The sequence below is a fragment of the Pleurodeles waltl genome, chromosome 6 (assembly GCF_031143425.1).
Source record: "Pleurodeles waltl isolate 20211129_DDA chromosome 6, aPleWal1.hap1.20221129, whole genome shotgun sequence".
NCBI lineage: Eukaryota > Metazoa > Chordata > Amphibia > Caudata > Salamandridae > Pleurodeles > Pleurodeles waltl.
This window is the reverse complement of record NC_090445.1, coordinates 396139465-396161628: the sequence shown is the minus strand read 5'-3', so window position 1 is coordinate 396161628 and position 22164 is coordinate 396139465. Positions and strand designations below refer to the sequence as shown.

General features: G+C 44.7%; 1 protein-coding gene across 1 annotated transcript; it reads left to right on the top strand.

Annotated features, from left to right (window-relative positions):
* The first annotated feature begins 308 nt into the window (after window positions 1–308).
* On the top strand, window positions 309–1292 carry LOC138301590 (olfactory receptor 6F1-like). The gene has a single exon (XM_069242107.1). It carries the CDS (start codon window positions 309–311, stop codon window positions 1290–1292), a length of 984 nt encoding a protein of 327 aa, XP_069098208.1.
* Window positions 1293–22164: the final 20872 nt, after the last annotated feature.

Below are 22164 nucleotides of genomic sequence, written 5' to 3'. Positions count from 1 at the left end.
CTTGAAGTCCCTAGCAAGAATGGTCAATCATTAGAGACCCACCAGTGAAAGGGGACAATGCTTACTGTGGGTTCTTCCTTTTCTAACAGGAAAGACGTTGCTTACTCTATTTTTTAACAGTGGTTTATAAAGGCCTTTGCTGTGCTGTGTAGCAATGTGAAATACGTGACAAATAATGTACACATTTTGCATTTCCTCACTAGTAAATGTTTGGGTGTTCATGCTCAAAACAAAAATGAATTTAACAAATATATTCTAGTAAGTATTTAGGATTGTTCACATTTCTTCCTTCTATCCACAGTTTAATCATGATGAAAAAAAATGGAACCTTTGTAAAAGAATTTCTACTTTTGGGCTTTTCCAACTATTCGGGCCTAAGGATTCCTCTCTTCATGGTTTTCCTGAGTATCTACATCTTGACAATTACAGGAAATATTCTCATCATCACTGTGATTTTAAAAGACTTGCAGCTACACAAGCCGATGTACTTTTTCCTGACAAACCTGTCAGTCCTGGAGATCTGCTACACCTCCAATATTGTCCCTAACATGCTCTCAAGTATTTTCTCTCGAAGTCGAGTGATATCTTTTGAAGGCTGCATCGTACAATTATTTTTTTTTGGTTCCCTCGGATCTACTGAATGCTTCCTACTTGGTGTCATGGCTTTGGACCGCTACTTAGCCATCTGTGCACCACTGCGGTATTCAGCTATAATGAATAACAGGATGTGCATTCGGTTGGCAGCTTCTTCTTGGCTGAGTGGCTTCATTGCTACTTTCGCTGCCGTGATTCTGATATCTGGGCTGCATTTTTGTGGCCCTAATGAGATCCAGCACTTCTTCTGTGACCTTCAACCAGTATTAAACTTGTCTTGTACCAGTGCTCATATCTCGGAGGCTTTAGCGGGTACTTTAGCCTCAATTATTCTGCTCTGTTCCTGTCTGGTAACAATTATATCCTACTTTAAGATACTCACAACCATCATCCAAATACCTACGAATACTGGAAGACAGAAGGCGTTTTCTACCTGTGCCTCCCACCTCATAGTTGTTGTCATCTTTTATGGTGCCATGATTTTTATGTATGTGAAGCCATCAACAAGTCATAAATTCTCTTTCAACAAGATCATAGCAGTTTTGTACACTGTGGTGACCCCACTCTTCAATCCGTTCATCTACACCCTGAGAAATAAAGATGTGAAACAGGCCTTTTTCAAGGCTGTTTGGTCAATGGGGCTCCTTGGAGTGAGAAATAGCATGACTCCTAACAAAGCTCCTACATTGCACAGATGATGGTATTAATCTGAGGCACACACACTGCCATAAACTGAACTGTTCATGAAAAGGGAGGACTTCGGGGGAGCTGCCAGGCATGACAGTGGTTTGTTGGTCAACACACAGGCCTCATACGTATGAACTGGTTTAGGCATAGCTTTCTGATTAAACATTGAGCATCCCTGATGCAATCAATCCACTTACGGGACACTATATAGATGTCTTGCGTTTCTTATATTTACGCACAGGAGAGCAATGGTGGGGTTCTCTAAGTTTAGCTAGCGTTGCAATGGTATATTTAATCAATTAAGTTACTTTATCATTTGCTAATGTTTATAAGAAAATATACCTCTGATTCAATGAAGATATATTTCTGATGCCTCAGGGCTCGAAAGTACCTTGATTGATGTGTTTCCCAACTCCACTGTACTAAGAAAACACATGCGCTGTTACTTAAAATGCAGGCATTTCTCTAGGAACATTTCAGCACTCACCTTCCCAGCATTATTCTTTGACTCTGTGATGTAAACTCTAAAACAATCTTTGCAAAATGTTATGCAGGGTAAGAATTTAGATATATTATTATTGTTATAATTATTATTATTATTATTCACAGAATGGAGAAAAACACCTTTCGAAGTGAGGAATACATCCCATGCATTACACTCTCATTGATAGTTTGCTAGTAAGGATATATAGCGATTTTACGAGATAGTTATTGTTTTTGTTCACAATACGCTTTAATAGCCATTATGTGACACGAGAAGAACCTATATATCACATTGTTTGTCAAGCAGATAAGAAGGGACACCTTAACAATATTAGTGGCATCAATGCCAGCACGGTTACTATATAACATTACCATCTTAATGTTCCAGTTTCTTATCATGGTTCTTGGAATGAAAGATGGTTATTTTGTGTGTTAGGTGAGCACAGTGTGGAAGGGGGAATGTGCCCAACCATGGGTAATGAAGCCCTTTACTCTGATGTCCCTGGACACGACCTACTATGGATCTACAGCACTTGACTCTCAGGTGTAGAGTGGGTCAAGCAGTTCAAGACTTCTTGGGAGGAGGCAGACTTGGGATGAACGCAGGCTCACAACTCAAAATAAGATTATCAGCAACAATAGTTGATAGTCCAGCCCGCTATCTTGCTTTTATGAAAGTTGGAGTATTTATATACAAACACGAAGCACAATACAACATGCACTAACAATTTAGGCAGCCTCTTAAAGTCATCACATTAATGTTGCACAGGTGGGTACCTGAGTCTCACTCCCCTCTCTCTAGAAGCAGTAGTTATTCCCCATTCACTATAGGTGACATTCAGGTTAAGCCCTAATAGTAGATGAGTCTCAAGAGTCCCATTTATTAAAGTCAAATGAATGACAGCACTGCAGCACTATCTGGCAGGCATGCTCCCCTGTAGCCATCTGGCCCATAAATCAGTTTTATTCACACCAACAGGAGCTGAGCAACTGGAGTCTCTGAGCATGCCCCCTTCATGGGCCCTGACGCTGCAGTAGCTGCCTCCAGTAAGCCTTTCATGTGTGACATGGGAGGGCTAAAGTTGGGTGTTCTTGAGATCCTCACAAGCGGTACTGTAGCAGCCGGAGGTTCTTGATGCTCCATCAATTTTGGTAATTTGCTTGGGATTCTACCCACAGGTGGGTTTGGAGTGTGACACTCCTAGTGCTGGTCCTTAGTTACTGTTTGGGCCCGCTCTGGTCACAAAGCAGCCTCCTTCCTCCTCTGATGGTCTCAACCAGACCACACTCCTTGTCTTGTCCTGTGGTTCCTCCTGGTATATGGGGTCACTGTTTCTCCTTTGTACACAGACTACGGCCCAATCTCCACAGCAGCAATCGCCAGACCTCCTCCACCTGGCATACGCGGTCACCGACTTAGCTCTGCTCATGGTCTACGGCACAATCAGTATGACAGCACTCATCACGGTGGCCCCATCTGGTATATAAGGGTGCCAACTTACAAACAGCACATGGGCAATGACCTGATTATTTCAGCAGCATACATGGCTCAATTCACTGTGGCCCTTATCTGATACACAAGGTTTGCCAACCTTCCCTGCACATGGGCAATGACCTGATTGATGCAGCAACTGCCTTCTCACACCTCACTACAGGGATCCAATCACCAATATTCCCCACTGGACCTTGCTCCCTCGAGCCCCCTTTTCTCCGTCCCGTGGCACACTGGCTTAGGCAAGCAGGCATGCACTGGTACTCTAAGGTCCAGGGACAGGCAGTCTTGAAGTCCCTGTGGGGTGCCCCCTAACCCAGGTTGGAGACTGGCAGGCCGTGGTCCTGAGTCCTGGACACAGGCAAAAGTCTTGCAGAGCTTCTTCTCCTCACACAGCCCATCTGGCTCCTTGACAGTTGACAATTTTGAGGACCTAGAGATCCCCTTCTTATAATCCATTTCAAGACATCAAATATGGTTCAGAGTCTGTGCCTTTAAAGTTGATTCCTAAAGTTGACATGTGGCTAGGCCAGCCCCTAAGCTCAATCCCACTCCCCCAAGACAGACAACCCCCCTGCAGTGCATGGACTTTACCTTCAGATCCCATTGTCTTCCATCATCTATGCTAACCACTACACAAATCGTTCTCATATATAATATTTGCACTTAAAAATAGATGTTTTTTTTTTTTTGGGTGTGTCGGTAATCCCGGGACTCCCATGATACAGACGATATACCCATTTCACCCATTTTCATGGGTGGCTCCCTGCATTGTACTGCAGGAGTGCTATGGTACCAGCCTTATACAAAAATTATAATTAAAAAACCCCGCTCCATCCAAGGACTAGGGAGAAAAAGTCAACACCAGCAACAGAGGGCACAAGCAACATAGGGGCAAAGACAGCACAACATACCAGGGACGGCGAAAGATAACAGCACACACACAAATGAAAGTGGAGTAAAGAGGGACCAGTGCAGCAACATATGGCAATGGCATCATGGAGTTAACATACAGCTAGGCTCTACACCCAAACCCACATGGATGGCCAACCCCCCCAAGTGAATGGCCTTTAGCCATAAAAAATGGAGGGGGGCCACAGTGATTGTGCCCAACCCCCTGTGTGCAACTAAACACACATGTGCAGCCACAACCCTGCCACACACAGCCTTCAGCTTTGCGTGGTTAGGCATTGGCTGCATTGCATGGCTTGCAGGCAGGCCTTCTTCCCAACCACCCAGAGCGTGGCTGTCTCCTTCCAGTAGGACCAATCCTCTAGATAGGCTATAAAGAAAGAGTGGTATGACCAAAATTCTACAACTGTGGAATTACAGCCAAGCAGAAAATGTGGGTTAAGGAACTTGTGGAAACTAGGGCCCTCCAAGACTATTAGACTAGGTCCTATGAGGTGATTGACGGAAAGGGTAAGGACACCTACCTGGTGGATCTTCAGTCGTCTCAAACCTCACTTTCAGGTGTCTGAATTTACAATCCTGTTGGTGACAGATGGAGAAGAGGAGGAGGGGAGTGACCCTCTTTATGATCTCTTAGACTCCAAGAAGAAAGATGGGTCTGTCAGTCTAAATCCTGAACAACGGAAATACTGCCACCATGTGTTGCGACAGTACCCCTCTCTGTTTCCCATTGCTCCTGGAACTATCCACATGTGTACTCATGGTTTGGACCCAGGAGACAACCTCCCTCTTATGAATAAATCTTATAGGTTGTTGGATAAGGCAAACAACAACATCAAGAGTAATGTCTCAAAAATGCTGGATTTGGGGGTGATAAAACCCTCCAATAGCCCCTTGTTCAGTCCTGTGGTTCTGGTGCCAAAAGCTGCCTCACCAGGCACCACACCTGAACTGAGGTCCTGTGTGGATTGTAGAGGGCTAATGAGCTGATTGACCAGTTAGGGGCTGCTCAATACTTAAGTACCTTTGATCTTACATCAGGGTATTGGCTCCTCACCCTAATAGATGGTGCCAAGGAGAGGTTAGCCTTCTCCACTCCAGAGGGCCACTGCCAATATTGTGATGCCCTTTGGACTTAGGAATGCCCCTGCTACCTTCCAGAAGTTGGTGAACCAGATTCCTGCTGGTTTGGAGGCCTTCTTAACGGCCTATCTGGATGACATAGCTAACTCCAGGAGAACCTGGAAGGCCCACCTTTTTCAACTCCAGGAAGTGCTTCAGGCTCTTCAAAAGGCAGGCCTTACCATCAAGGCCAGTAATTGCCAGATAAGACAGGGATCTGTGTGCCAGATAGGGTAAGGTTCTGTCCTGTACTTGGGACACCTGGTTGGCAGGAGTAAGGTGCAACCCCTCCAGGTAGAGATAAAGAATATCAGGATATGGTTTGGTGGCTGAATATGGTGGTCACTTTCAGGAGCTCTGCCATCCTGTGTCCATAATCTGCTATAGCTACTACTCCCAAGGGCCACACTGTCCAGGTTGAGATGCACTTGGCAGCCCACACATGGTATCGCCTGCATTGGCCACTGATGAGCATAGAAGTGGGTTCAACCTGAAAAAATGACAGGATCCACAGGTCAGGCATGCTCATGGCTGTCGGTGCTGGGCAGCAGCTAAAATGAGGGCCCAATCAGGGTGAGGAAAGAGTGACATTGAGGCCTGACCAGGGTCCCAAAGATGACCTCACAGGTTGATTCCCCATCTCTTGAGGGTCAGGGGTTGGCCAAGAGGTGATTGGAAAAAGAACACAGGCATCACCTGTGCAGGCGAGTCAACAAGGTCTGTGGGACCGAGTGCACAAGGGATGCAGCCCAATATCCAGTAAGGTACGGCAGGCCTGGAGCTTCACCGGAGACCCCCAGTCCATAGACCTAGCTTAGTTTTTAAATGATGCACTTTTTGCTGCAAAACTGCATTAGCAAAGTTTTGATGCAAAAAGTATAAACCAGGGCCTAAATTAATGGGTGCTTTGAGACCCGCCATGCGGTGTCCATGATGGAGTCCCTCCTGAGGGACGCTCTACACGCGCAAACACTGGTTAGACAAGAACTCATGCAGGAGGCCTGGATGGCCACCAACAGTTGCATCTATCAATGCGGTGACAAGGCCATCAAAATTTTGCATTGGCATTGTAATCCTAGGAGCCTGGTGCCCGGGTGGCCAGGGATGACTCGCAGCTGACTGGCAGCAAATCCATAGTACATGCAATTTCATCTTACCACTAAGACCTATACCGTTCGGACTCTTTGGGCCTTAAATCGTATCTACACCAATTTGTGGCAGGCCTACCAATCTCACACCTTTCACCTGCAGATTATGAAACTCTGGAGGCCAAGGTCATATGCAATGAACTACGAGCAGCTTTAGCACAGCTTCAGGCATGCACAGCGTTGGGACTTAATGGTTTTCCAGTAGAAGTTTGGCGTTACTTTAACCCCCTGACAGGCCTTTTGCTGCTTTTTACCGCCTAAAAGGAGGGGGTGGTATGTGGTGAGTCACCTCCAGACCTCTGGGAGGCCAAAAGTGTTGTAATTCGGAAACTGGGAATGGAAGGCAAACATTGTTAGGGCTATAGGCTTATATCATTGCTAAATACAGAGGTGAAGATGTCGGCCAAAATTTTGGCCACTAGGCTTTTGGGAGTTATTACCTACCTGGTACATTCAGATCAAGCTGGATTCATGCCCAGTCAAGCTACTAGCCACAACCCACGCAGGGTCCATAATGCCATTGAGTTGAGCAGGGGCTGTCCCGGGAATAGAGCTTTACTATTGGTTGACTTTAAAAAAAGCATTTGATTCAGTAGACTGGTGGTACTTATTTGCTCTGCTTTCATGCCTCAAGTTTTGTCCAAAGTTATTGTGTGCTTGTTCTATACCAATGTCAAGGCAAGGGTTTAGGAGGGGTGATCTCGTATTAGCTCCTGATAGAGAGGGTCACCAGACAGGGCTGTCTGCTGTGGACTGGGGTGGGAAGGTGAGTCGATGCTGGAGACTCCGCTTTGCGGGGGGTCGCAGACTTCCACAGGTCCCTGTGCTCCATGGTTTGTCCATGTGGGATGCCATAGGCATATCTATTTTGGGGGATTTGATGCACAACAGGCCACTGCAGTCCTTTCAGGAGTTCCTATTGGAATAGAGAATGCACCACATATAATGTTTGCCAATACTTCCAAACTATGTAATGCATTTTTGTCTTCCACATACTCTATAGAAGACATGCCTGAGTATTCCTTTCTTGAAGCTAAAATTATTCTCAGAAATATTAAAGATCATGAATTATCAGACATAAAAGGCTTCTTCAAAATTTACTTGATCCAATGACGAGGATCAGGGTGGTGTGGGAGAGGGACCTAACACCAATGGATGACGTGGACTGGTGGGAGGTGGTAGAGGCTCCTAGAGAAGGGGTAATAGTCTCCCCATTCCAATTGATAAAGCTCAAACTGTTGCATGGCACTGTTCTCACCAGATCACAGCTACACCGCATGGAATTAATAGCCTCAGGGAATGGTTTACAATGTGATGACCTGCAAGGGGACATATCCCACACATTCTGGCATTGCCCTACAATCTCATTCTTTTGAAAGGGGTCCTGGGAAACTTTGATGGAGTATTGGGTTGGAATTCCCATGGATTTCAAACTTATCCTCTTACACATTGCGGATGACTTAGGAGGCAACAAATATCAGAAAGCATTGATGTGGTTTGGCCTGATCATCACTAAACAAGATGTGATGCATGGCTAGAAGGACGCTGAGGCTCTGTCAGTTGGGCCAAGGGCATGGATTACTGCATGGGGTTAAAATGCCTGATCTATCTGGTGAAGATGTTGTCCCCAGAAACACTACAAAATAATGAAGGGCTGGGCTGATTGCACAGGTATACAATCGGAGCCCTGTCCGCCTATACCATTTCAGGAAACGTGCACCAAGATAACCTTGATGTATGTAACAACTGAACTAGGTGAGAGGCTTGAGGCCTGCAATGCAAGTATGTGCTGCTATACTATTTTGCATTATATTCTTGCTTTCAAGCTCTGTCACGATGTTGAAGTCATTGCAAGCTTGCATGTGTCTTCATACTGTACTAATGTTATGTACCTTTTAGATGTTGTGTGTTAAAACCAATACAAATGATTTTTATTTAAAAGATAGAGGCTACCATGGCCTGGAAGCTTCCTAAAACCTACACTGAGGTCAGAGCATTCTTAGGCCTCACTGGGTATTACAGGAAGTTTGACAGGGGATATGGCACCATTATGACCAGCTCGACAGAGCTGACTTTCAAGAAACAGCCCAGGAGTGTAATTTGAACAGATGCATGCCAAAAAGCCTTTGATTCCCTGACGCAGGCCTATGCACAGCCCCTGTGCTCAAGGCCCTGACTTCTTTAAGGAGTTTATCATTCAAACCAATGAATCAGAGCATGGTATAGTGGCAAGTTTTATCACAGCCAAATTAAGTAAGCCTGGACCAACCTGTAGCCTCCATCTCCAGATTACTCCAAAGGGAACAGAGGTGGAGTGGAATAGAGAGAGAAGCCTTTGCTGTGGTTTGGGCCTTGAAGAAGCTGAGACCATACTTGCTTGGTACTTACTTCCTGATTCAAAATGTCCACAGACACCTCAGGTGGCACATGCAAATAAGAGGTGAGAATCCAAACTTGTTGAGGTGGTCCATTTCCCCTATAGGGTATGGATTTCAGGGTAGAACACAGACTAGGTGTAGACCACAACAGTGCTGATGATTTATCCAGAATTTTCCGCCTTAATGATGAGAATTCCCACCATGTTGGGTAGCTTTCCCCACTTTCAGCTAGGGAGGGGACATATGGTAGACCTGTCAGCCTTAGCATGGCCTTCCCCAAACTTTTTGCCTACTTACCTCCGCTGTTTGTTGCATGTTTTTGTTGGCCTCAGGACTCTGAGCACTTTATCACTGCTGACTAGTGCAACAGTGCACATGCTTCGCCCCTAAATATGGTAACATTAGTGTATAAACAATTGGCATATTTAATTTTCTTGTAAATCCCTTGTAAAATGATATATTGTATGCCCAGGGACTGTTAACTAAATGCTACTAGTCGGCCTGCAGCACTGATTGTACCACCCACACAAGTAGCCTTTCAGACATGACTCTGGCCTGCCATTGAAGAGCATATGTGAGCAATTTACTGCCACAACAACTTGGTGTTTAAAACTACTTCCCAAGACTCAGATTTCCCTTCTAATACATATATGTCACCTCTAAGGTAGGCCCTAGGTAGCCCTAAGGGCAGCGTTGCTGATAAGTGCTGATGATTTATCGAGAATTTTCCACCTGATGATGAGAATTCCCACCTTGTTGGGTAGCTTTCCCCACTTTCAGCTAGGGAGGGGACATATAGTAGACCTGTCAGCCTTAGCGTGGCCTTCCCCAAATTTTTTGCCTTCTTACCTCCTCTGTTTGTTGCATGTTTTTGTTGGCCTCAGGACTCTGAGCACTTTATCACTGCTGACTAGTGCTACAGTGCACATGCTTTGCCCCTAAATATAGTAACATTAGTGTATAAACAATTGGCATATTTAATTTTCTTGTAAGTCCCTTGTAAAATGAAATATCGTATGCCCAGGGACTGTTAACTAAATGCTACTAGTCGGCCTGCAGCACTGATTGTACCACCCACACAAGTAGCCTTTCAGACATGACTCTGGCCTGCCATTGAAGAGCCTATGTGAGCAATTTACTGCCACAACAACTTGGTGTTTAAAACTACTTCCCAAGACTCAGATTTCCCTTCTAATACATATATGTCACCTCTAAGGTAGGCCCTAGGTAGCCCTAAGGGCAGCATTGCTGATAAGTAAAAAGCAGGACCTTTATTTTAAAGTTGTACATGTCCTGGTAGTGGCAAACAGCAAAATTCTGTTTTCACTACTGTGAGGCCTACTCATCTCATAGACTAGCTTTGGGAATTTCCTAAAACACATTCAAGTTGTAATTCTTGATTGGAAAGGAACAGATGTCTACATTTCATATATTTGGAATGGGAATGATAAATCATTTTTAATGGAAAAGTTGGATAAACATTACTGTTTTAGAAATTCCATTTTTAGAAAGTGTAATAACAACAAGGTGATAGATAGAATGCTTGAATTAATTTCAGCCAGTGGCAAACACCTGCGGTTGTGTCCCAATCCATTGTTGTTTAGCCCACCATGCCACCCCAGTGTGGACCTAGCTACATGCAAATCAGTCCTGACCCTATTCCCCTTGGGAACGGTCCAGCCCAAACTGCCAGGCCAGGTCCTCCCTGGACCAGAAACAAGCATCCTGGAACCAGCTTCAAGGTGTTGCCCCCTCATTAGCCAGGGAAGCATGAATCCAGCGGCACAATAAGCCCAGGACCCCCATTTCAGAAGTCCCATTTTTTTGTACAGCCTTCGCACCCAGTTTGGACTAAGCCATATGTAAATAGTTCTTGCTCTTTCACCCATTAGAACAGTTGAGTCTGAACTGCCAGGCCAGGTACTCCCTGAGCTGGAAATATGCATCCTGGGACTGGTTTTGGGTTATCACCCCTCATCAGCCAGGGAAGCTTCAATCTAGTGGCACTGTGAGCCTGGGACCCACGTCTGGGCACACACAGCACACTAAAGGCAGCAAATGCAAAAACAACAAGCTGATGGATGGAATGCTTGACGTAGTCTCAGCCTCTGGCAATCGCTTGGGGTGGCGCCCTAAAACATTGATTTTTTTTCCGTCTACCATGTCAGCCCAGTTTGAAACCCCAAACTACTCCCCATGACAATAGTCAAGCCCAAACAGGTAAGTCAAGTCCTCCCTGGACCAGAAACAAGCATCCTGGGACCAGTCTCAGGTATCACCCCTTATAAGCCAGGCTAGCTTGAATCCAGTGGCACAGTAAGCCCAGGGCGCACGTTTGGGCATAGCCAGTGCACTTATGGAGGCAAATAGAAAAATAAGAAGGTGGTGCATGGAATGCTTGAATTCATCTCTGCCACTGGCAATCGCTTGGGGTCGCATCTCAATCCAATTTTATTTGCTCACCATACCATCCCAGTTTGTGTCCAGCCGTATGCACATAAGTCTTGACCCAGCTCCACATGGGCACAGTCCAACCCCAACTGTCAGACTAGGTCCTTCCTGGACTGGAAACAAGAATCCTGGAAAAACGTTTCAGAGTAACATCCCTTTTCAACCAGGATAGCTTAAATCCAGTGGCACAGGGAGCCCTGGAACCATATTTGGACATAGCTGGCACACTTCTGTCAGCAAACGCAAAAAGAACAAGGTGATGGATGGAATGTTTGAATCAATCTCAGGCACTTCAATTGCTCGGGGTTGCACCCCAATCCATTGTGTTTTTGCCCACCATGCAACCCCAGTATGGAACTTGCAATATGCAAATCAGTCTTGATCCTGAACCCGATGCGTCCTGGACAGGAAACAAACATCCTGGGACTGGCTTCGGGGTATCACCGCTCATCAGCCGAGCTAGATTGAATCCAGTATCACAGTGAGTCCAGGACCCACTTTTGGCCATACCCTGCACACATAGGGTGGCAAATACAAGAACAACAAGGTGATGGATAGAATGCTTGAATTAATCTCACCACTGGCAATCGCTCAGGGTTGCATCCTAATTCATCATTTTATTTGCCTACCAAACTGTAATGGTGTGGTGAGCAAAACAAAGTATGGATTTAGGCCCAGATCTGTGACTGGGATTGAATGTTTGACATTGTTCAGCATTCCATCTATCTTTTTTTGATTTTTGCATTTCTCATCCTAAGTTGGAAGGATATGCCCAGATGTAGTCCTGTGCTAGCTATGCCACCAAATTCAGGTTAGCCTGGCTGATGAGGGGTGATACCCCAAAATATGTCCCAGGATGCTTATTTCCAGTCCAGGGAAAATCTGGCCTGGCAGTTCGGGCTTCACTGTTCCCATGGGGAGCGGGGTCAAGACTGATTTGCATATGTCAAGGTCCAAACTGGAATGGCATAGCGAGAAAAAATACAATGGATTTAGATCCAGATCTGTCACTGAAGTGAATGCTTTACATTGTTCAGCATTCCATCCATCATCTGTTTTTATTGCACTTTTAGAAAGCGGGCATTGTTTTGCACTCACTGCTCTGTGTGCCTTGCACCATGTCTCTAATACTGGCTGGATGTGACAGGGAACTCACCTGCATTCATCTGCATTCTGGAAAGGAAGAGGGAATGGGAGCTGACACTTACACCTGAATAGGGAGTGTCTGTCCCCACACAAAGGACAGATTCCCCCATAATGATAGCCTAGAACCAGGGCTAGGGAGAAAGGACCTCTGTGAACTTCAAAGACTCTTCTTTGAAGTGACCCCCATTTCAAGGGCACCTTGGTTATAAATACAAGGACTCTGACCCTACCAAGACAGTACACTACTGGACCTGTGAAGAACTCAGCCAAGAGTAACGACTGCTGCTCTGCAAAGATTGCCACTCTGCTGAATTGCTGCCAAGGAAAGATTGCTTTCTGCTTTAATGTGGTGCCCTGATGCCTGCTGAACTCTGCGCTGAACCCATCTCACCGGAACCCAGAGTGACTCCAAAGGCTTGTTGGCTTTCCTCCTGTTCTTCTGCAGTCTCAGGGACATCAAAGACTGCACTGCTGCAACCTACAACCAACACCTGGACTCTGTCTGATCCTGCTCTGCCAAGTGGAGCAAATACAGTCCTGAGACCTGGAAGTGAGTATCTGTGCTGCAATCCAAGAAAATCAATGTATTTACAATTTTCACCAATCAGAACCAGTGAATTTTCACTAAACACTGACCCGTTGTTGCTGCTGCTTGAGCCATGCACCTTGTATCACCGACTTTGTGATGCATCATCTCAGAATTCGGACGCATCTTCGACTCTGCGTAGCTCAACGACAACACATCACCTTGATGCCCATCCCTGCTTGACTTTGATGCTCCCTCAATGCTGTGCAGTGCAGAAGCAATGCTTTGCCTACATCTTCACAATTGACAGCTATGCATCTCCTCCTCTGCTATGTGCATTGAATCCCCGATGTTGACGCTTCTCCCACCCATGATACTTTTCCAGCAGGGTGTGCGTGGGTCCTGTAGCTGGACTACCTTCTATCGCAGTCAACCTGAACTTTGCATTTACCCTTGTCTACTATGACCTCAACGCCTAAGCATCATTGACTTCTAAACAGTACTTTTTGGTCTATTCTTGCAAAATTCAAATCTAGACTTCTACTGATTGGATTTTTACCATTTATGTCTTGATTAATTCATTTTTATTTTTGTATATTTTATTAAACCTATGTGGAGCCTTTATGTGGTATTTTTATCGTGTTACTGTGTGTGTGTTGCACAAATGCTTTATACATTGCCTCTTTAGATAAGCCCCACTGCCCTGTGCCAAGCTACCATGGAGTGAACAACAGTTATCTGTAAGTGCGTATCTAGCTTACCCTGACTAGATTGGTGGCTCCTGTACACTCTGACAACCAGACACCCCAGTTCTATCAGGATTGGTTGGCATTTTTCTTAAATAATCCAAGTAAGTACATTCAAGGAATTCTGTTTTGTTTTCATGGAAACTAAGTGCAGCTGATAGCAGTGCAATCATACTACTAACATACTACAAAATGCTTTTCATTTACCTACATGAAGAGCTGTCACCTCTTTTCTCTTTGATGTGCACAGAGCTACTCCCCTACTGCAGAGATCTTTGCACAAGGACCCATATACATTAACCACTGCCTGAACTTCTACCAACCATGGGGAAGACAACCATCTGCCTCCCTTTCACTCGACCATACTCCCCGCATCTACCAAAGCAGAAGTGGAGGATACTCCTTCTCTCACATCATAGCAAAGTCCTGGAACAGACTCCCTACACACCTCCGGACCATCACCTAATTTCCGGAATTCCGAATGGCCATCAAGACCTGGCTGTTTGAATAAGCCTCTGGGACCAGCAAGTGCCTGCATACCCTATCAGGTGATTAGCTGCATCTTAAAAATCCTGATTGGTTGATTGATTGATTGATTAAGGCCTACACTTTAGTAGTGCATGTGTAAGGGATGGGGTGCGTGGTTGAAAAATGTAGAATACTTTCAACAAAATGGGAGCGGTGAAGAAAGGTGCCAGGAGGGGTTTGAGAGGGACAATCACCCAACAAAAAGCTATTGCTATTCAGAAACTTGATATCTAAAGTTACTACAATGAAAAGGGACCCAAAACTGTTGCAAATATACTCTGGCTCAGACCTGAAAAATGTCCACCACAATACATGGTCAACCAATACCTGCGCAACAGCTTCTCATAGAAAATAATGGCAGTATAGATTTAGAATAAAATCCAATGGGATATAATTTTAAAATAAATTAATTTATTTAACCTCTTTAAAATTATACGTGTTTGATCTAGCATCCTTGGTGTGGTTTTCCACTAATGTTTTGCCTTCAGATGTCCTGTTTTTGCTTACTTCATTTTTGCTGCGCACTTTAGTACTGCTACCCAGTGCGCTTCCCAAAAACATGGCAACATTGGTTTATATCCAAATGGCATATTTAATTTACCTTTAAGTCCCTTAAATCCCTAGTAATGCGACATTACCTGTGCCCAGGGCCTGTAAATTCAATGCTACTAGCTACAAAAGGACCATCCTCCACTTCTAGCTCTTCTAATAGCTAGGGTGGTGGCCAGGTGTGAGTTGGTGGATCTAAGAAGACTTTTGGGAGAGTAGGGGGAAACAAGTTGGCAGGCTAAAGTAAGACAGCATGCATAAAGACCTGTGTGTACTGTGCACAGGAACTAGAATTCATTTATTTGGGAAACTGGAAGGCAGTGGAGTTCCATCAGCCCCTATCTGGCTGACTCAGGCCTAAGGATCCCGAACAGCATGAATGCAGTTATAGTTTTCCAATAACTGCTTTGAGTGCCCCCAGGTAGAACGTGTGGCAGTAGTCCAGGCCTCAGAGAATCAGAGCCTGGACTACCAGCCTCCTCAAGGGCTGAGGTAGCAGAGGAAGAAGCTTGTGCAACATCTACAGGATTCCAAAGCAAGTGGCTGAAAATTAAGCAGCCTGGGATCCCATACATAGAATGTTTTCAAACCACACCTCCAGATATCTTATAACTTGTTTGGGGTGTGGAAGAGGACCAACACAGAATGGCCAATCCAGGGCCCTCTAGGGAGGGGAATTGTTCCAATGGATCATGAGTGCTGTTTTAGCACTGTTCAACTTGAGGCAGGATTTATACATCCTTCTTGCTACTCACTCCAAATAAGGTCTCAAAGGAGGCACTGGGGGACCCATGTCAAGGGCAAGTTTGAAAAACAGCTGGGTGCCATCTGCATAGAAGTATATGAAAATCCTGAAAGATGTTAGGATATCCAAAAGGGATTGCAGGTATACATTACATAACATGGATCTGAGAGATGATGCCAGCAGATTTCCACAGGTGACTGGAAAAATGGCAGAGGAGCAGACCTTATAAAAAGCAAATTGAGGGCTTTCTCTGTGACCCTGCCGTTTTGGATCCTATCTAGGAGTGTAAGGTGTTAAATGCTGTGCTAAGTACAAAAAGTATGATAGCAACCCTGGCCCCTTGATCCAGCATTTGTTGCATCCTCCACCACCACTTAAAGAGTAGTTTTAGTGCTGTGCTTGGTGAGAAACCCTGTTTGCGTGTGGTGCAAGAGGGAGGTTGCCTCAATGAATTCTAAAAGTTGCATGTTAGCATATTTTTTCTGTCACCTTACTTGTGCCTGGAAGCAAAGAAATTGGCTGAAAATTCCCAGGGCAAGTTAGGTTGAGGTTTTGCTCTTTAGAGTGCCTTTAACCATGGCATGTTTCCATAGTTGAGGCACCAAACCCTTCTCCAGGGAGAGATTAACCATCTTGAGCAGGATGGTTAAGATGGAATCTGTTCCAAGTGAAATGATTCTTAGACGGGTGGGGTCAAGAGGGGATCCAGATTTAATTTTCTTAAATAGGGCAGAGAAAGTATTGAGGGAAATGGGAGGAATTCCAACAAGCTAGGTGTGGTGGATTCCTTTGTGAAGCTAGGGATGCTAGCGAGGAAGGAGTTGGAACTTCCCTCCAGATTTTGAAAGGAGCAGTATATAAAATAGATTTTGGTTTTGAAGTTGGTGGGAAGGGCATTACACCTTTCAGTGGAGGTTTCAGAGGGTGGCCATTGGAACTCCAACAGTATTTTGATGATTGTAATCATCTCCCTAGGGGAGTTGGTTGCTTCCTTAATTCTTGCTTCATAGTAGGAGGCCTGGGCTGATCTAATTTCTGTATGGTAACTCCTAACTATGTCTCAATATTGTAGTTTCTTGTGTCCCCCATAATCCTTCCTCCATTCCCTTTCGACAATCTTACAATATTTTTTATGAATTCGCAAAGGAGGGGAGTACCAGGGGCCGACTTTTGATATTTTTCTGAATGATTTTGAGTGGTTGAAACATTCTAAGTTCTTAGTATTGGCTGCTAGTGGATCGAAGCCTAAAGTAAGGTGGTTTTGCTAAAGATACTTGTCCAGTTGCTGTGCTTTAATTGTGAACAGCGTCTATCTTCCCATGCCACTGGTTTAGGCGGTGAGGTTGGGCCAGGAGCTGTAAGTACCACTGGGATCAAGCAATGGTCAGTTCAAGAGACAGACATCAAATCCAAAACCATTAGCAAAGGGGTGTGTGTACAAATGGGGTCCAGTAGGTGCCCCCTTTGCATGGGTAGGGACCTGTACTTTTTGATCAACTTGGATAGCAGCTAAGTCTGACATAAGACTGGTTACTGACGTGCCAGTGGGCTCACCAAAATGTAGATTTAAATCTACCAGAAATGGAAAATTGGGTTTCTTTATTGCCAAACTTGCCACAACCTCTGGTAGTGTCTGGGTGAAGTTGCAGGCAGAACCAGTGGGACGGTAAGTTAAAACTCTGGAGATGTATGCAACAAAGAGATGGAGAATGAAAGATGTTCACAACTGGACAGTGAGGGGATATCCGTAGTACAAGCAACAAAGAAGTTCAGGATGACTGCAAGCCCTTCACCCTTTCTGTCTCTTCTATCTTCATGTACTATATACTATTCAGGGGCAGGGCTGGAACAATATCTAAACCTGACTCCTTATGGAGCCATCTTTCTGTGAAAATAGCATCTGACGCTCCCTCCCACAACAAGGACAAGATTTCCTGCCTGTGACGTTGGAGAACTCTAGAATTTACCCTTGGAAGTGGAAATTATTTACCCTTGGAAGTGGGTTTAAGGTGCTCTACCAGCCTCTATGGATACAGTAGGACTGATACATCTCCTCTGCTGGACGGCACAACCCTGTGCAGAATCAATGCCTCTCCACCGCTTTGTGGATTGGACTCATCGCAAAGACTTGCATCACCTCAGTACCCTGCATCACTTTCGTAACTGCTGCTGTAAAATGCATCCTTGGTGCTGGCTTTCACATCGCTCATCGACTGCAGTTTTGATTATGCAAAACTGCTACATAGCCACACAGCTGTTTAGAACTGATGAATCATGCTGACTATGAACCACATCATTGGCACTGAACTGTGCATTGTAAGCCCCATCAACAGGACCCTAGACAGAGGATGCAGGCCCTTGCATTGCAGCTTCTCCACATAATGGAACAGGCACATTACCTAGGATGCGCGTGGCACCTTCGACACATATCTATGCAATGCCCTGCAAACCAGCATTTAAGGTAAGGTGCTTGGTTCGGCAGGGGCTGAGTCTCTCTAGTTGGCCCGCACTCAGTTTAGGTTGGCCTGAACTTGTGACTTTGTCCCAGTGCAGTGTGACCAGATATCCATTGTTGGTGCTTGTTGGTGCTATTTTCACTGAAACCTCAAACACAAATATCTCTGGTTCTACACATTTAAAGAAGGTTCTATTTTTCTAATTTTGTGTGGTAATCATTTTGCTTAATGTTCTCAGTCTTACCGTTTGAAGTGCTGTACAAATACTTTACACTTTACCTCTAAGTTAAGCCTGACTGGTCTGTGCCAAGCTACAAGGGGGTTGAGCACATTTTAATTTATTTGTGGTTTGCTTGTGCCTTTCTCTGACAGGGACTGATACCCCAGTCAACCAACAACCCAGTTTCTCAAAATTTGTAAATTACATTTTTATGTTGAAACATATAAATAATAAATAAATAGTATTTAGGGGCTGATTATGAGTCTGGCAGTCTGAGGACCACCACACTCATGGTGCCAGTCGCACTTCTGCAACTGTGGCGGTCTGACCACCACATTACGAGGTTGGCAGGCAGACTCGCCAACCTACCACCTCCACTGTTAGGATCCTAGATCCCAACGGGCTGACGGAAGTGCAGGTTGCAATCAGCCAGGGCAGCACTGAACTAAGCGTCACCCTGCTGATAACAACCTTGTTTTCCACCAGCCTTTTCATGGCAGTTCTACGAACATGAAAAGGCTGGCAGACCCCTGTTCTGCCCATGCCCCTGTGCAGACAGTGAGCATGTCAAGGGTATTGGTGCTCCCTGCATGCAGAAGCATTGCTGCCGGGTCTATTATGAGCCAGCGGCATTGCTGCTGCACCTTTCCCACTGGGCTCACTGGGGAAAAACTTGGTTTCCACCAGTCAGCCCAGTGGGAAAGTTGTAATAGGGCCGGTGGGAAGGTCACCAGCACTGCAGCGACCTTTGCTGGGAGATGGTCTGATCCGGCAAACTAGTAAACCGCCCCTTAATTTTAAATATTATAAGAGCCTCCTCTATTGTATAAATAAATATAATTTTATAAATCATAATAAATCCTTTAATTTAAATTATTTGTGTATATATAATGTCACATAATTTTTAATGCATGATTACTAAAAAGTAACATTTTACTTCAGGTGGGCAGTTTAAAAAATAATCCTTACAAAAATGTAATACACAGGGAATTTATTAGTGCTGTAGCATTTTTTTTTTTTGAGCTACATTTAAAATAACTAAGTATATGAAATTAATTTACATTAAAAGTTACCTTAAGTATTTTTTTTGGTTGCTTTATTTAAAATTTTAGAAATTATTTCACTTGTTCCCATGCTTTACCATAGGAAGATCTGTGAACTGGTGGCACAGACCTGCGCCTTTGTGTGAAGAGTTACTAGTAGTAGCTTTACACTCATAAATTATGCTTGACCGCCAAAATCTGGGGGTATGTTTGATTGGGATAATGTACCTTTGTGAATAGGTACCATTAATTGTTGTTTTTTGTTTAAATTAACTAAGAGCTGGTTGAAGGATCAGAAGGAGCTGTAAGGAGATGACCATTTAATCCTCAGCTCACTGTAAACAACACACAGCTTCACCTTTTTATTTTGGATGAGAAGTGGTTGTCCTCTCCAAACTGCTCCCTACACCTTCTAGCCGGAGGGTAAATAATGTCAACACAACGAGGCACCACAAGCGGATTGTATTTTGGGAGAAAGATGAAACTACTTTCCTCTTAAATTAATTCTAGTCTATTGTATCATTGTCCAATTCTTGTAGTGCTAAAAGGAAAGGTCAAGGAATACCCCATAGGGAAAGTATATGCAGAAATCTGTCTGCTGAGATATATGCAGGACTGCCTTTTAGTGCATTGTACCAAAATTTAAGAAACACCTAAATTATCTGTAGTATAGCAAACTGCTTAAAATCCAGTTGGCTACATGGAAGTCAGTTTAATGGATCGGGCCAGGACTCTAATACACTTCAGGGTGTCATAGTATAGTCCTCAACATCAATGAGAACAATTACTCAAACGACTCACTCCTGAAGGAGTATCTGAGTGCTCTCTGGAGGATCAGAACACCCAGTTATTTATGAGTTTTTTAAAGAGGGTGAAATTTGAGCAATAACAAATGTGAAGAGGAAGTTCATTCCGGTGGTAAGGTACAAGGTAAAAGAGCAACTTTCTGCCATAGCTCGTCATACGGATGTGCAGGGGGCATAACAAGAGATAGATCCTTTGATCTAAGATTTATAATAGGGCAGTTACAGGATGGTTTCTCTCATAGGTAAACAGGATCCTTGCCAGCTGGCATTTCTGATGGTCAGTCAACCTCAACGTCTGAAGTATATAATGACAATATGCTGTGTCCAAGCGACAATTGAAAATTTGTTTAGGTTTGTGGATAGCACACCAGTTCTATATTGCTCACATATTCCTGGGCCATTCAACTTATTAATAGCAAATAGAAAACAATTGTAACGAGGAAAAGTAGAGCATTTCTGTCTTGTATTCTAGATTTGCCTCACTTGTTTTTTTGTAGTTAATTTAAAGACAGCACAGTCTGTTTTCTGTCTTAGTCTTATCATGGTTTTCAATCAATGGGGGCATTTCCGGATTCATTTTTGTTTGGTGGGGGGGAGGGGTCAATGAATGAGAAAATCAACAACCTATCCTCTTGAAAATATAATTTCTTTTAAATTGGAGGGACTTGATGCTTTTAGATTATCAAGCTTCCTCTATCCTATATAGTTCCTGAGCTGTGTCCATACACGTTCCTACAAACAAATTCTTGTTTCACTGAAGGTTATCTATTCATTATAACTTACTATGGTTTTATATGACAATTTTACTCTTTGGCATGTAGTTATCAACTGCATGGCAATGAAGACACACTTCAATAGCAGCTTTTCAAACCTCCCTAATAATTAGCCCCATTAAATAAACACATTGCTAATTCAGCTAAGTCTGTAAAGTGAAACAGCAGTATGAAGCCACATATAGAGCCAATCACATTGAGGGGGTGATTCTAACCCTGGCGGTCGGAGATAAAGCGGCGGCCAACCCGCCAACAGGCTGGCGGTCCAAAAAATGGAATTCTGACCCTGGCGGGAACCGCCAACACAGCCCGCCACTTTAACACTCCGACCGCCACGGCGGGACAAACAAACAGCGCGGCGGTCACTGTACCGCCCACACCATCACGACCCACCAATCCGCCACCTTTTCCGGGGCGGGAGCACCGCCGATAAAAACACGGCGGAAACAGACTACGAATGGGAAAACGCTCACCTCTACGCACTCCACGAGCACGGAGGACAGCATGGAACCCGAATTGAACATCATACCTGCTCTCGTCTACCTGCTCATCTACCACGAGTACGAACTCCGGTGCAGACGTCAACGGTGAGTACTGCACCTACGACACACAGGAGGGGGGAGGAAGAAAGGTTACGGGCACACACATATGCGACCCCCAACCCCCCCCCCCAATATGTACACACCAATGCAGAGCAACAAGTCACAGTGACACCACCCAAACCCCCGTAAAAAATGCAATGACATTTTTCAAATTGGGAAAAAATATTTATGTCCAAAATAGCCTCCGATAAGTATTGGTCAACTAGCAAAAATATTTACATTTTAAAAGTCAATATACACAGCAGTGGACAACTGAAGAAATTAGTCCTGCACATTATACGAATTATCGATTAGTCCGTGGGCCAAAGTATAGCAACACAAGGGCAAAGCCCACACACGAGACCTGAGTCCTTTGGAGAGAACACTGCAGGGGCATCTGATGACAAAACTACAGGCACCTCAGGGGGAAGGGAAGGGGGGGGCACCACAGCCACATGAGTCCACGACGCTAGATCCACGAAGGGCCCACCATGCCCACTGTACCATCCTGGAGAGTGCAAAGCCACAGTCTCTCAATGTCTCTACAGTGGGTGGATTGCCCACTGCCATATCCTGGGGAGTGCAAAGCCACAGTCTCTCAATGTCTCTACAGTGGGTGGATTGCCCACTGCCATATCCTGGGGAGTGCAAAGCCACAGTCTCTCAATGTCTCTACAGTGGGTGGCTTGCCCACTGCAATATCCTGGGGAGTGCAAAGCCACAGTCTCTCAATGTCTCTACAGTGGGTGGCTTGCCCACTGCAATATCCTGGGGAGTG